The following is a 16,452-nucleotide window of genomic DNA, read 5'->3' as shown; positions in this document are numbered from 1 at the left end:
CAACTGTTTTGGTGAGTCTTTCCCTTCCTTTATAGGAACGGGGTCCTAAAAGTAAGGATTACCAATAGGCTATATCCACTAGTTATCAAAATTAAAGATGGCGATCACCTAGCCCAGGTTGGACGAAGTCTTCATTGCAATACGACTACGTAGGGAGGAAAGGGAGTCCACCTGGGCTAGGCGATCACCGCGATGTACCGTGAGCACGCACGGCGCGCTGAATCGCAAGGCACAAACCGCGCAGCAAAATCGTGATTTCTACCCCAAGAATCTGTTCAAAATTGCAAAAAGGGGGTCATTAGAATTGAGAAAAGTCTGCTTTTGATTGTAAAGGTGATTTTCAGCAATAAAAAACATTTTAGACTCTAATTTGATCATAACAAAACAGGGGCCCTTCACTTCACGATCGCCGATTTTTTGCACTCCTTAAAATTGTTTCTTCATCAGATTTACAACTTTTGGTACTTTTCAGGTCATAGCCCTATTTAAGGAATATGAGTGATGGCCCAGTATGAATTTTTTTCCGAAGTATTTGTGAGCCACATGCATGGAGCTAGATCAAACCCTACCTTGAAGTTATTTCGACTCAAATCTACACCACGAACGAAAGGTAACACTCCCGTGGCCGCCATGTTGTTCGCTGCGCCGTCGAAATCAGGGTGACCGTAAGGTCATGGCCAAATTCTGCTAAATGCAATTTAAAAATCTGTCAGATTCATCAAAAATCTGCCAAATTCCCCAGAATTACTCGAAATACACAAAAACACGTAAAATTACATGCAGATGTTGTAGTATTGCCTTAATAATGTTCAAATAACATTTTAATCAATCTATAGTCACATCATGCTAGGCAAAACATCATGACAAAGTCCGGTTCCTAGTGCTCATCATCAGCCGACCTAGACCATGCCCAGTCTTCTTCTTCCAGTAAGTCCCTCCATCCGGTTCGTTAGTGTGACGTCACCTCCAGCACTTTCTGCACGATTGGAACCGGAAGTTAACGCAGCTGGAGCGTTTGTAGCCAATGGGCGCTAGTAATCAGTGGTGCGCGCGCGTGTATGACGTTTTTACTAACGAACCGGATAGTGGAGTATTGTTGTACTTGGGTGCAAAAGTGCTCGGTCACGGGAACAAATATTGACGAAGAGTGCAGTAAACTAATTTAGAACTTGGTGCAAGTAAAAACGATGCCCCTGTGGCATAACTAGCGGAGGGTGAGAGGTTTCAAGCTAGTCCGGAAAATCTCCAGTGACTGAGCTGAAACCACGGTGGCTGGTAGGGCATTCCAGATGCAGATGACACTTGGAAAAAAGCTGTGCTGGTATGATAGAATTCTACAGTGCTGTTGTGTGAACTGCTGTCGGTGGCCCCTATTCTGGTTTGATGAAGAGTACAAGTAGGGTGGGGTAGGAGGGATGGCAACGAGACCGTGCATTATCCTGTACAGCATGATGACTTTGTAGTGTGGGCTCGACGTTCGTAGAGAGTCTGCCATTTGAGATTTTGTAGCATCTGGGTGACACTATTCCGTTGGTTGTAGTCAGCCGTTACAAATCTAGCGGCACGCCGTTGCACCATATCAACCTGGGAAATCAGGTCCTGTGTATGTGGATCCCACACCGAGGATGAGTATTCAAGGGTGGGGCGGACATAGGTCTTGTAGGCCTGTTCCTTGATCGTTGGGGGGCATCTTCTCAGGAATTGCGGCGAAGAAAGCCGAGGGTGCTGTTGCTTTTCTTACAGATGTTTTGGACATGGGGCTTCCAGCTCAGATTTCGATGGATGGTGACACCTAGGTACTTTGCCTCATCTACGGTACGGAGTGCAGTCCCATGGATTGAATAAGGGGTTGCTCCGTGGATGTTGTTTCGCTTGTTTGAGATTCTAAGAACTTCACATTTATCGGCGTTGAATGACATTAGCCACTTTTTCTCCCACTCCTGAAGGTTTGCAAGATCCTTTTGAAGAATGGCAGTGTCGTCTTGAGATTGGATGGGTCTATACAGGAGAGCATCATCAGCGAAGAGGCGTAGGTTTGACGAAACGCACTCAGGCAGGTCGTTGATAAAGACCAAAAACAACAGGGGCCCCAGTACGGTGCCTTGGGGTACCCCTGATGTTACACTGGCAACGCTGCTCTTTTTTTCACTCTAGAATAACTTGCTGGGTACGTCCTGATAGGAAATCTCGGATCCAAGACAGTAGCTGACCTCTGACCCCATAGTGATGGAGCTTCAGGAGGAGACGTTCATGAGGTACTCGGTCAAAGGCCTTCGAGAAATCTAAAAGGATTGCATCGATCTGCTGCTTGTCTCGTAGACCTGGCCAGGTCGTCTAGTGTTAACAAGAGCTGGGATTCGCAGGATCGCTTCTTTCTAAATCCAAATTGGCATTCTGTTAACAGGTTGTGGGTATCAAGGTGTTGAATGATCTGGCTATGGATGATATGCTCAGCTGTTTTGCAAACGATAGATGTGAGAGATATGGGTCGGTAGTTTTCAGGTCTGTGTTTGTCACCTTTTTTGAAGATTGGAGTTACATCCGCCGATTTCCACGCATGTGGGATTTTTCCTTGGTGAAGGGTAGCATTGAAAAGTTGGCAAAAAATAGGCGCAAGTTCTTCAGCTGCCTCTTTGAGAAGATAGGCAGGCAGATTGTCAGGACCACAGGCTGTGTGGGGCTTGATGTTGGCGAGGAGTTTCCTTACACCTTCACTAACGATGGAAAAAGATGGAACTGTTGGGTGCGGGCTGGTGCCAAGATCTGGTAGTTCTGATGCGTTCTCATCAGTGAAGACAGAAACAAACTGGTCATTCAGCATATTGGACTTCGTTGTGCTGTCACTTTGCAGAATGCCTTCTCTCATCAGTGGCGCAACCCCGGAGTTATCGCATCGTTTACTCTTAATGTAAGACCAGAACCTTTTCGGGTTACTACCTTCTTCGCACAGCATGTCACCAAGGGCGGATCCAGGGGGGGGGGCCAAAGGGGGCCATGGCCCCCCCCCCAAGCGAGACCATTTTTTATATTTTTTATGTGACATCGCAATAAAGGCAGGCAATGAGTACACCACCATCTTTTCCTCAAAAAAACATTGGTTAAAGTGGTCAGAAATTGCCTCAGATCGCACCACAGAGCATCTAGAATCCAAAAAATGTTCGGGGCCCTTAAGCGGGCCCCGAACCCCACGCCGTAATTTTTTTGACCCACTTTTTGGGGGGTCCAAAACTTTTTTTGGCCCCCCAAAAATTGTGTTCTGGATCCGCCCTTGCATGTCACTGATGTGAGTGTGGTAAGCTGTTCTGCAGTCTCTTTGCATCTGTTTCTTGAGGTTCTTGTATCGGGTCCAGTCACTCGATTTCTTCGACCTACAAGCTCTTTTGTAGGCTCTCTTCTTTCTTCTAGATAGGGCTTTGATATGGCGAATGATCCACGGTTGACTGAATCTTGTGGAGGATAGCTTAATGGAGGGGACCATCGTATCCAAGAGTTTGTTAAGGAAGGTTGTTAACTGGCTCCAGAGATCATTGACATTAGTGTCAACAGAATTGGATGTGACGAAGTGACTGCCAAAGGTGTTCATTTCCGACTTGATGCTGCCCATATCAGCTTTCTTCCACAAGAAGATTCTTCGTCGGACTGGCTTTTGTCTTTTGGCACGAATGTCAGATACAGTAAGAACCATCTCGTGGTCGCTCACTCCAGGCACAGGCATACATTTACTGACAAGGGTTGGTCTATTTGTAAGGAACAGGTCTAAGATGTTCTTATCTCTAGTTGGAGTGTCTACAATTTGGGTTAACCCCAAGTCGTTGAAGGTAGAAATGAAGCAATTGTTGATTGCATGACTGAATTGGTGACCAACAATAGCCGCTGTAGCCCAATTTATATCGGGGAGGTTGAAGTCTCCACTGAGCCAGACTACAGCCGAAGGGTTACTAGTGATGAAGCGCTGGATGGACTGGCACAAGGTCTGAGCGTAAGCAAGGTCACGATTTGGTGGTCGATACGCCGACATAACAATGAGGGGTTGACGCCATAGAGGTGGATCTTAGTTACCACTAGTTCGCTATCGCTATTCACTTTGATTTCACCATCGATGATGTCATTTTTTGTAGCAAGCAAAACACCTCCATAACCATCAGTACGGTCTTTCCTAATGGGAGGATTATATCCAGGAGGCATCATTTCTGAGCTCAACGTAGATGGTTTCAGCCAGGTTTCATTAGCAATGATTACGTCAGGCTGACAACTTTCAACTGCTTCCCAAAACGCTTCCTTTTTAGCGTTCATGCTTTGTAGGTTGACCGAGAGGACCTTTAAGGGCCTGGGATTATTTTTCCTTCTTTTGGAGGACTTATTTATAGGAGAAGACTGCTGGAGGGGAGAGCCAGGGTTAGGCTCAGAGTCAATTGATGAGCGACTCTGGTTTGATGAGTCACGTCTGGTGGTGGTTGTCAGACTTGGGTCATGATTACCAGTATTCATTGAACTAAACACATCAGATGAGTTGTCAATGACTGATAACACTTGGAAATTATTCTCGGACTCGCACAAGTAAGAATCGAGAATGGACGAAGAATGATTTGGGGTATCGCAAATCATGCAAATCCAGCTAACATCTGATCTGTTGATACTTTCATATACTTCCTGTGTCATTCCCATGCAGTCTGTATGATACCAGGTATCACACGTATCACAAGCTACAGCTGTTCTCGTTTTCGACCAGCGGACGGCTTTCTTACAGACCCCACATGGATACTTGGGAGAGTAAGGACCTGGATTTAATTCTGTGTCATGGGCTTGAGTAATCAGAAGGATGGCTAGATACATCGACACTGAGTTCTTGCTTGGTTTAACTTTAACCAGGTTATTTTCTATAACTGAACATGAAGATAACCAGGAGGCTTGCCAAAGCTTTTGGCTGGTGTAGTGGTTCACAGTCAACCTGTGGTCCCATTATGCAAGGGTTTGTTGGGAAAAAAATGAAGTTTTTTTAAACTTCAATTAGTTAATTAATTAGTTAGTTCATTCAATTAGTTTAGTGTACACTTTTGGGTTCAAATTGCCTGTTTTGCTGTCAAAATTAATAACCATTTTTGCAAATTTCTGCCAGAAATCTGCCAAAAAATCCGTTCTGTCAGATTTTCTGTCAAACTCGTTTTTTTTACAAAAATTCGGTCAAAGTTAGCCGAAAATCGGCTAAAACGGTCATCCTGGTTGAAATTCTTTTTTTACTGCAACCAAGAAAAGTCAGTGCAACAACCTCGTTTCCATGGGTACGATCTTGCTGCACCACGTATGTTGGTTCCTTTCGTGCGTCGTACCCCCGCCCCGCACGCTGGGAAAGGCTGATTATGATGAGCTAGTTATTCGGAAGTACGCGTCACTGTGATAATGGACCATAGATGAATAAAAAGTCTTTTAATTCAATTCTCCATGGGAGAGCAAAAAATGTCAAAAATAAATATTTACATATTAAACCTTTTTTGCACTTTTTCCAGACCTAAATTAAATGGGGAATTCAGTTCAAAAAACGAAATTGAAAAAAAAAAAAATTTCTGGTAAAAACAGTCATTTTTGCAATTGATGATTAAAACGTTCAGATTTGGTAAAAAAGATAAAATTTTGTGTATGTATTACTTTCTGAATTACAGGGAAAAGGTTTGATTTATTTTATAATGTTACAAGTTACTAACATTACTCAGGGTCATTAAAAGAAATCTATATATATAAATATATATATAGGTTATAGTGTAGGCCTTCATTTAAAAATGTCAAAATTAGCACGTAATTCCGTTACCAAAAAAACGGCAAAAGTTACTTATTTCACAAATGTTCTTGTTTTTTTCCTTCAAATCATGTATGTTGAGAAAAGGCCCTACTATAAACATAAATGAAAAATAAAAACTTTTAAATAGTAATTTCTTGGCATTTTTCCAAGTGGTAACGGAATTACGAAATGGTAACGGAATTACGCATGCACAAAGTATGCACATTTTCTCCAGATTATGTACATGACATATTGAATAGGAGATTTGCATACATACATTTTACCTAGGACAATAACATTAAATACTAAATTACATGTACTTAGTTAAATCATTTCCCCCTTTAATTTGCTGTTATATAATTAAAAATAATCAGGTGTTCCATTAATATTTTTTACTTTTACTTTTTCTTTTATACTATTTAAAAAATGCTAATAGTTGTTTGGATGCTTAAAGGGAACATACAACATTTACAAACATCGAAAATAAAACTACCAAGTTTTCACAGAATACCTTACTAGGATGTTGGTAAATGACAGTCTAAAGCATCCTGTAAAATTATGGCACCTGGTGTGAAGTCATTTTCTAGAAAATGGTATTTTTGTATACATTTCCAACGGTGGTCGGCCGACCACCGTTGGAAAAACCTAACAACCTAACAACTTTACACTTTTTATCAGTCCAAATTTTGTTTGCTATTGGTAACATGTTCATGAATGGGTGCAGGCCAGCTAGACTGGTTCCCTTACCCTACAATTTTCCGGAATCTATAAATTGATCCATTTTATCTTTAGTAGAGTCAAGGAACCAGACTACTTGAACAGTTTTGTTTTTCTTGGTTTGTCAAGCATTTTCGAACACAAAACATTAAACATGATCTATTACATGTATACTAACCCCTCAAATAGTTCATTTCTGAAAATTACAGCAAAAGCCAATGATGTACATTCCCTTTAAAATATGTGTTGCCAAAGCTATTGTCTGGTACCCACAGCAAATATATTCCACGATAAGTATATGAAAGTTGAGTACCAGACTGTACTTGTACTTCTACATGTACTTGACAATACTTTACATCTTCCCTTGCTCAGAGATGCCAACCAGTACAGTTTTATTGTATTTCGCACGATAAACTTAACTAGTGAAATACGATAACACAATTGAACATCATAAAATTTGATTTTCGGTAAAAAAATTATACATTGCTAACCAGCAATGCAGCCGTTGACCTTGACCTTTGACCTTAAAAAGGAAGCCCAGACATGTCTATGCCTACATTTACATTTTGATCTGCTAATTTTCACTTACCTTTCCCCTTGTACCATTACATAAACTTCTCAAATGTGTATTGTGATGAGCTTATGTTGAATGCAATGTTAATGTATTGCATTTACCTATTACATGTAAACCTATGGCGTAATTCCGTTACCGCCCAGGCGTAATTCCGTTACCGTGATTAAAATGCAAATTATGAAAAGAGTGATTATTTTTTCAACTTTGTTCTGCATTGTAGTTAACAACAACCCTGAACTCTACAAATGACAGGTAGTGTCCAATTTTAAAATTTCAAAACTTCAGAGAGTTTTATTAATTTATGCGAGAACTCAAATATGCTTGTCCTCTGTCCGTAATTCCGTTACCGATATTAAGCTCCGCCCCTTAAAGGGTAATCTTGTGGGATTTTTTTTTTTAGCGGTCAATCAATTCTACTGGGTCTTGGCTCCCTTTCCATGTTTAGATTAGTTGCCTAGCATAGAACATATTTTCTTGGGAAAGAATAATCCTTGAAAAAGTGACAAAATTCCGTAATTCCGTTACCAAAGAATCGCCCATCTATGTAATGGACCGATCCAGTAAGCACCGCCCCATGGTATTCTGACCAATCACAGCCGTGATTTATGTCCGACATGCGTGCACAAATTAAAGCCCGACATGCGTGCGTACGTGCACGCGCGTATGATGCGCGCGGCAGGGAAATGAAGTGTGGCATTGGAGAGGAGCACGTGTTAATTTGCCCACGTGCGCAGTGGGAGGGGCTTACTGGATCGGTTCATTATCACAGAAACGCGGAATTTAAAGATAATCCCTTCAAATTCCTCAATATCGCGTTACTGCGATAAATTATGGCAGAACTTCCGACGCGGAATTCAAATGTAAAGTAACTAGTAACCATGGAATTCCATCGTTAACTATCTCGGAATTTATTGGCTAAACGATCTCAGAAACATATAGTTGGATGGGAAGAAGGGGGTATCGTACGTGCACCCTCGGATATCAACTTCTAATCAACATCTCTAGATCAGGAAAAATGCGTAGAAAACGATTTGTTATGTTAAAAATTTTTTTTAAATGTCCCACGTATTGTTTTTATGCAAATTAGTGCCGCCATTACCGAAAAATCTATTTTTCACTATATCTTAGCCAATATTGCAGATAACCGAACGACCTAGGTGTCTAAACCCATGTTTTCAAGGTCAGAGGTCACAATCAAACTATAGGTTTTCCCGGCCAATTTTTTAAAATGTTCTTTCACTTCTGAAAATCGGTCATTCATTTTCGTCTGAATTTGAGAATCGCTCTGAACGAGCGTTTCATTTTTGCTACCAGAGCTAGCATTCGATTTCAGTTCAATCAATTAAGTGATTGAGCAGCACATTTCGTTTATGCTCATTCAGATTCGTTTACAAGACTTATTTTCCTTTTAGAGGGCGATTTCAAACTTTGGTCATTCTATTTCACTTTTAATTTAATGTTATGTAATGCAATCTGCTATTTTTAATGAGAAAAACGTACTTTTGATTGCACATTCACGAAATTGTATGCCGGAACTCTGCGCGAAAAGGTATGTTTGCGTATAAAAATGAATGCACAGGTAACGTAATTGGCCGTCTGTTTCTCAACACCGAATGCACGGACAATGAAAACGATCGAACTTTCGTTAAATTCAGACGAAAATGAATGACAGATTTTCAGAAGTGAATGAACATTTCAGGCAATTGGCCGGGAAAACCTATATTCTGGAAGTGATCTGTCTGTGGCATAGGAATATGCAAATTAGTGCCGCTAATGGAAGATCATGTTTTTGGCATTCTCGGCCAATATAGCACATTACTACACAAGTCAGGTGTCTAAACCCATGTTTTGAGGGTCAAGTACAGTATCATTAGAAGACCATTCACGAAGTAACTGTGTGTGTCCTAGGCAGGTACTTATGTAAATTCTAAAGTGCCGATTTATCAGAAATTTGATTTTTAGCCAATATCTCGGCCAATATTGCATATAACTACACAAGTAAGGTGTCTAAACCCATGATTTGAGGGTCAAGTATCATAAGAAGACCATTCACGAAGTAACTATATCTGTCCTTGGCAGGTAAATATGTAAATTCTAAAGTGCCGATTTATCAGAAATTTGATGTTTAGCCAATATCTCAGCCAATATTGCAGCTAATATTGACAGATGGGTTTTCGATAAGCAGTAATGATCAAAGTTGATCGATCATACTCAAAATAAACTGTTATATTGGCTGAAATTGAATAAAATATTGGCTGAAAATCGGCACTTTAGAATTTACATATTTTCATGCCAAAAACACACATAGTTACTTCGTGAATGGTCTTCTAATGATACTTGACCCTCAAAACATGGGTTTAGACACCTTACTTAATGTGTAGTTATGTGCTATATTGGCCGAGATATGCCTTAAAAACATGATTTTCCGTTATTAGCGGAACTAATTTGCATTTTCCTACGCCACAGACACATGTGGTCACTTCCAGATTAGTTTTATTGTGATCTCTGACCTTGAAAATATGGGTTTAGACACTTAATTCGTTCAGTTATCTGCAATATTGGCTAAGATATAGTGAAAAATAGATTTTTTGGTAATGGCGGCACAAATTTGCATACAAGCAATGCGTGGGACATTATTTTGAATTTCTTAACATAGCAAATCGTTTTCTACGCATTTTTTTCTGATCTAAAGACGTCAATTAGAAGTTGATTTCCGAGGGTGCACGATAACCCCTTCAGTTCCCACTAAACTAATACGGAAGCCCGTTCTTGCCAGGTTGTGAAAGAGAAAAAAATACTATGCAAAATAACGCAATATAGTTTTGCGAATAAAGCAATAGTTTTGCAAAATGACGCAATACTTGTGAATGCAAAGTTGAATTCATCTTAGTGTTCAGCAAGACCCTAATTAAATGCAGTAATTAAAGTGCCAGGGAAGTGCCTTTCCGTCCGAAGCCTTCTTCTTCATTGCGCTGGGGTTATTTGGCATGATTTGACTGTAGGGGGATAGCTGAAAACAAGTTTGTTTGATCGATCTGAGCCCCCAGTATTGAATCTTGGTACCCATGTGTCAAGGGAGGATCTGGGGGGGGGGGGGCAACGGGGCCTTGTTCCCCTCCCTCCCCCCCCAAAAAAAATAATAACCCAATGATTGTTTTAAGTGACGTCGCAATAAAGGCAGGCACTGCGTACACCACCATCTTTTCCTCAAAAAAAAAAAATTGGTTAAAGTGGTCAGAAATCGCATCAGTACACAGAGCATGTAATCCAAACATTCTTCGTGGCCCTTAGCGGGCCCCGAACCCCTCGCCGTAGTTTTCTTACCCACTTTTTAGGGACCAACATTTTGTTTGGTATAATGAAACTGTACATTTTTTATACTTCATTTATTTGTAAAGACAAGCTGTTATATTTTTTATGGGGGCATTAGGCAATGGTATAGGTTTTCCCGGCCAATTTCCTAAAATGTTCATTCACTGCTGAACATCGGTCATTCCTTTTCGTCTGAATTTGAGAATCGCTCTGAACACGCGTTTCATCTTCGCTACCAGAGCATTCGATTCCATTTCAGTTCAATCAATAATTTAGTGATTGAGCAGCACCTTTCGTTTATGTCCATTCAAATTCGTTTACTTTTTCGCTTTTAGAGGGCGATTTCAAACATTCACCATTCTATTTTACTTTTACTTTAATGCCATCGGCACCAGATACAAATTAGCGTTTTCTTAGGGTAGTTGTACCTGAATTCAATTTAGAAAAGGTATGCTTGCAAATGAATGCACAGGTAACGTAATTGGCCGTCTGTTAAACCGAATGCACGGACAATGAAAACGATTGAACTTTCATTGAATTTTAAAAATCCAGGATCTGCCATTCACTCGGGCAGGCTTTCTTACACACCGCAAAACTTTATCTATTACAAGATATGCCGTGCGAATTTGCTGGAATAGACAAAGGTTCTAGGCCTATATAATTAATAAACATTGCGTTCCTTCATTTGACTCGCAAAACCACTGCATTTCCTTTTGGAATATATGCGATTTTTCGCAAAAAAAGGAGAAATTCTCTTTCACAACCTGGCACGAACGGGCTTCCGTATGTTTCTAAGATCGTTTGCCAATAAAAATGTGCAGTATCGCGGTATCGACGAAGGGATTATCTTTGAATCATTCCGCGTTTCTGTGATAAATCTTCAAAGTAGCGCGGTATCGGGGAAGGCGGGTATTGAAAGGTATTGAAATACTCCCCCACACAACTTTCCTTTTATTTCCTTTTAATTCCGCGTTTCGGTTGAGCGTTCGATTAGCCCGCCGGCTGTCGTGGCTGACCCGTCTGCATTTACCCGTGTTGGCCCCGGTTGAGCTAAACGAACGCACCCGCAGAATCTTGTGAAGACAGTGGGGATGGCATTCTGGGTAACTTATCATGTCCTATAAAAATTAGCATCCAGCTGCAGCTGTTTTACTAAGGCTGCATCCGAATCAGTTGTCTAGAGCTAGGTCTAGGTCTGCGCCCATTGAAAATACGCGGGGACGCGCTGACAATAGACGTAGCCTAAGACCGCAGTTAGCTAATGCGCGCAAATGCTATACGAAAGCTTTGTCATAGAAATGCATACATTCCATACCGGATGTGATTTCTTTTTCATTGTGGACCAGCCATGTGGACAAATTTGAGCGTCGCATGCGCGCATAAATATGCAATTTGACCCTTCGTGAATTCGAAACGACACCCGAGCAAGTGACGGGAATTTAAAATTTACAAAACAGATAAGTTTTACAGATTTTCTTACATTATAACGATTTTCAACGAAAAATAAGCATTAAGAATGGGAATAAAAGAGTAGTGACTCGGTCTTAACGGCCGTTTAAAACCTTGCAGCCTGGTCGTGGCCGTGATGACTTGCAGAATCTTTCTAATCACATCTTAAGTTCATCACTCCCGGAGCCCTTCCCAGCGTCCTGTTTGCAGGGTGGGGGTACGAGCGAACGCTCTGATTGGATAGATTTTGCGTGACCTGCAAGTCATCACGGCCGGGCACGACCCTGTAATGTTTTAAACGGCCGTTAAGACTGAGTCATCACTCTTTTATTCCCATTCATAAATTTATTTTTTTTCGTTGAAAAGCGTAATAATGTAGGAAAATCTGTAAAACTTATCTGTTTTTTGTAAATCCCGTTACTTGCTCAGGCTCCATTTCGAATTCACGAAGGGTCAAATTGCATATTTATGCGCGCATGCGACGCTCAAATTTAGGTCTAACACAATGTAGGCCTAGTACTAACGTTAAACCTAGGCGTACGACGGCAAAGCCACTTTCGTAATTTAGGCTTGGCTACACACAGCAAACAGTGCTTGATAACAAGGAATTAAAACACTACCGTGAATCGGGTAGATTGTATTCAGTTATTAACAACACGATAGCAGCGTTTTGAACATGAAAATACCTTAAAACAGAAAGAAAAAGAAAGAGCTCTGGCTCCCACTACTACGCGACAAAAACAATGGCGGATTGATGCAAACAACGGGTTTCCTGTGCTTGCCCGCACGGGCTCGGGGATGACTCTGTGCCAGCTTGGTACTGAGTCATATGTCAAACCAGACTCATTTTCAAGGGACAAGTGAGTCAACAATAAATATTCTAAGTGAGTCAATGCCCTTTTGACTCGCTACGTAAATTTCAGTGAGTCTGATGCGATGCATATGGTGTTAAATACGAGTCAAATGTACTATGACTCACTAAAATCGTCCAAAAGTGAGTCAAGTGACACAACAATTTGTTTGTGTGTACTTTTTTCCTTAGAATTCAGAGGAGATTTATAATATTTATACAACGAACATTTTCACAAACTTCCTGAACTGGAAAAACTAGGATTGTAAGTATGTTTCAAATTAAGGAATTAAGGCGAAGAAAAAATACTTCTGCTTCCGATTACATGCCTTCCAATATAGGGTTGGTTGGTCGGAAAAAGAGAGAGTGGCCATCAAAGGTGATAAAAACTATGCCTGTTTTATTCCTCCATGCCTCAACTAATTCAAAAATCTATTTAAGGTAGGTGATTGGTAAAATAATGGAGAATTTAAGTCGTCCACACCACCATATGCTCAGTGTCACGGTTATTCACGACGGCCTCGGCCAGCACTTAGGCTGGCCGTATATAATATAACTGCACGGTGCTGTGGCCGAACTTGTTGCAGAAACACACTTCCGCTGTTTCGGCAACAAGTTTGAGCTGAACAACCCGCTCGTTATGAATATATTGAAACGGAATATACATACATAGAAAATAGGAATCATGTTCTGGTAATTAATTTGCAGAAATTCTCTAATTCCATCCATGTTTGTTTGGTATTTTTACGATCCAAAGTTGGCCGGTTACAGTGTGTACCAACAGCGTGCAAAAAGATAGTTCTGTAAAGCTTGCTTATATCAAGGTTTAAATGAAAAAATGAAATCCACAAGTTTCAGCATACTAGAGTAGTGGTTTACTTGCAACCAAGGTGTGGTCAGAGTAGTTTCTGACGGAAGTATTGAAACGAGATTTGCACGTTGGCAGTACTGAGATTCATAAAGTTCGGATCTACTAGATCGAATGAGAGATGCTAGAATAGTACTAGCGTTCAAAACGCGAGCAAGTCTGAGTAGACGTGCACCATAGTATGCGTGATATGTCCTGAGCGGAAGGTATTTGGTATTGTACAAAACCAAAAAGGATAGTTCTGAAAAGCTTGCTTATATCAAAAGGTTCACATTACTACACAGCAATGAGATCAAATATAATATCAAATGTGGTACGAATATTCAGAAATGACCATAACAATTGTAAAGACAAGTGTTGTCTCAAAGTTAATTCTGTTATTGATTACGCAAATGTGCTCAATGAAATGAAAGGCTCTTACGCCTAAATGATAGACCCTAGTTAACTTCCGTAAATATTGTCTCTATCAAAACGTTTTTAAGGTTCAAATTATTGAACGATCGTAACTAAAAACACTGTCGTACCTGGTAGTGATCACAGCAATGAGATTAAACATAATATAAAAAGTGGTACGAATATTTAGAAATAATCATGACACTTGCAATTATTTGCTGATGTATACTGTTATTTATCGACCGTTTTTTTACACCTTACGATCAAATTCTGCTGCAAAATGATCTTGATACAATGGCTCAGTGGTGTGCGAAGAACAAAATGCGTTTAAATCCCGTTAAAACTAAAGTAGTTAGATTCAACTGTAGTAAAAATTATGATGAGCCTGAATATAAACTTGACTCGGTGATACTTCAAGTTGTGAAAGAGATCATGTGTATCTTGGTATCATTCTGAACAGCCATCTTACATGGGTTAATCACGTCAATTATATTACCTCTCGTGCAGTTCTTGTTTTTTTCTCTGGTTGGGACTGGGGTTTTTCTTATCCAATGACTGTTAGGTGGGTGTTTTCTTTTTTTTTTTCTTTTTTTTTTTTTATCCAATGGCTGTTCAGTCGTGATTTTACTTCTATTTTTTATATAGAGTGGTATTTTTTTATTTTATTTTTCTATATTTTTATTTTTTTATTTTTTTTATTTAACTGTTTGTAATCATTTTGTGTGAATTTTGTCTTTTAAACATTGTTTAATGACGTGTTGTTCCTTTTGTTTGTGTATGTTTTATATTATTTTTTCTTTATATATTTGTGTATGTTTTATATTAATTTTCTATATATATTTCTATATATGATTTTTAAGCACTTTGATGTGGGGCAACAGGTCTGCGGACCACAGTATGTTTACTTTTGCTGCCCCTGGCCCATCTCTGTGTTTGTAATTTTGGTCGAATAAATAATAATAATAATAATAATAAAAAGACGAGTGTTGTCTCGAGGTATAATTCTGTATAATTAATTGATTACTTAAATGTGTCTCAATGAAAGGCTCTTACGCCTAAATAATAGATGATACTAGTTCTGTAAACACCATCAAGTCTTTAAAGGTTCAAAGTATTGAAAGATTCAGTGTATTTAAATTATTGGGTCATCATAACCGGTTGCTGCTGCATGCGCAAATACCAAAATCAGGATGATTTGATTGTTTATTACGGAAGACGGATAGTGCCACTCAATGAGTGTGAATATATTTTGTTGGTGCGTGTGAAAATATTTTTTTGTACAGCGGCCGCTGTGGACGGTAATTCTGTCCCCCGGTAAAAGTGTCCGGGGGGACAGAATTACCTAGGTAAAAGTGTCCCCCCTGTCCCGTTAATTGTGTCCCCCTCCAGGTAATTCTGTCCCCTCCAGTTAATTCTGTCCCCCCTGGTTTTGCACGCATAAGTTGTTATATTGATGTTATTATAATAAATTCAGCGCACAGGTATACATTTTTAGATTTTTCCACCCTTCATCAATAATTATCAAAATGAAATTAACGTTTAGATGTTAATCAACTGATCTATGTTTCTGCAAGAAGGCACGCGTAGTAATACTCAACCTATCGCTAGCGCGCACGCGCATCAGCCGCCGATATACGCGTGTGACTGTCATGGCGGACTTCAATGAGGAGAATTGTGCAATGTTGTCCCCGTCCCCGGCCCTGGCGCGGCCCGTAGGTGCGGTATCGCGCGCACGCCCACCATGCAAATCGTTCGCTCCCGAAGTCGTCATCAAAACGGGAGTTGTGCTTTGACGTAAGCACCATTCCCGAATTTAGCAAGGCGCCGCGCAAAAACAGTTAATAACTTCACTAATATACAGTCTGGGTGCTAGACTTGTGACGTTGCACGGGGACACATTTACCAGGGGGGACACGTTTAACATCGTGCAGGGGGACCGATTTACCTAGGTAAAAGTGTCCCCCCCCCCCGGACAGATTTACCGGGTCACGACCCGGTAGATCTGTCCGGGGGGGACACATTTACCACGGGGGACAGAATTACCTGCCACACCGCCACTTATTATATGTGGCGGCCGCGAGATAATAAGTGGCGGCCGCCACATAAGTCGTCATAATGAGTGGCGGCCGCTGTACAAAAAAAAAATATATTCACACTATTTTATGTGGCGGCCGCCAGATAATAAGTGGCGGCCGCCACATATAAAGGTGTGAATATATTTTTATATTTTTTTGTACGTGTGAAAAAGTTTTGTACAGCGGCCGCCACTTATTATGACGACTTATGTGGCGGCCGCCACTTATTATCTGGCGGCCGCCACATAATAAGTGGCGGCCGCTATACAAAAAAAAATATTTTCACACGCACCAAAAAAAATATATTCACACTCATTGAGCGGCACTATCCGTCTTCCGTAGTTTATTGTGTAGAATGGTGTTGAAATGATAAAACCTGAAATGCGTGAGTCTCACGCTCAATGCGCGAGAGTTGGCAGCCATGGGCGCGTACTGCTCGAC

The 16,452-nt window shown here is 40.5% G+C and overlaps 1 protein-coding gene across 2 annotated transcripts in view; it reads right to left on the bottom strand.

Annotated features, from left to right (window-relative positions):
• LOC119735021 (protein flightless-1 homolog) overlaps positions 1-677 on the bottom strand; it is a 70,641-nt gene extending 69,964 nt beyond the window's left edge. For both annotated transcript variants that reach the window (XM_038208700.1, XM_038208701.1), the window contains exon 1: positions 570-677. In XM_038208700.1, the coding sequence (XP_038064628.1) occupies positions 570-632 (63 nt within the window). In that variant the 5' untranslated portion in view covers positions 633-677. The remainder of the gene's footprint in view (positions 1-569) is intronic.
• Between the last annotated feature and the right edge of the window lie 15,775 nt (positions 678-16,452).

The sequence above is a fragment of the Patiria miniata genome, unplaced genomic scaffold, assembly GCF_015706575.1.
Source record: "Patiria miniata isolate m_02_andy unplaced genomic scaffold, ASM1570657v1 HiC_scaffold_28, whole genome shotgun sequence".
Taxonomy (NCBI): Eukaryota; Metazoa; Echinodermata; class Asteroidea; order Valvatida; family Asterinidae; genus Patiria; species Patiria miniata.
This window is presented reverse-complemented; position numbering and strand designations above follow the sequence as displayed.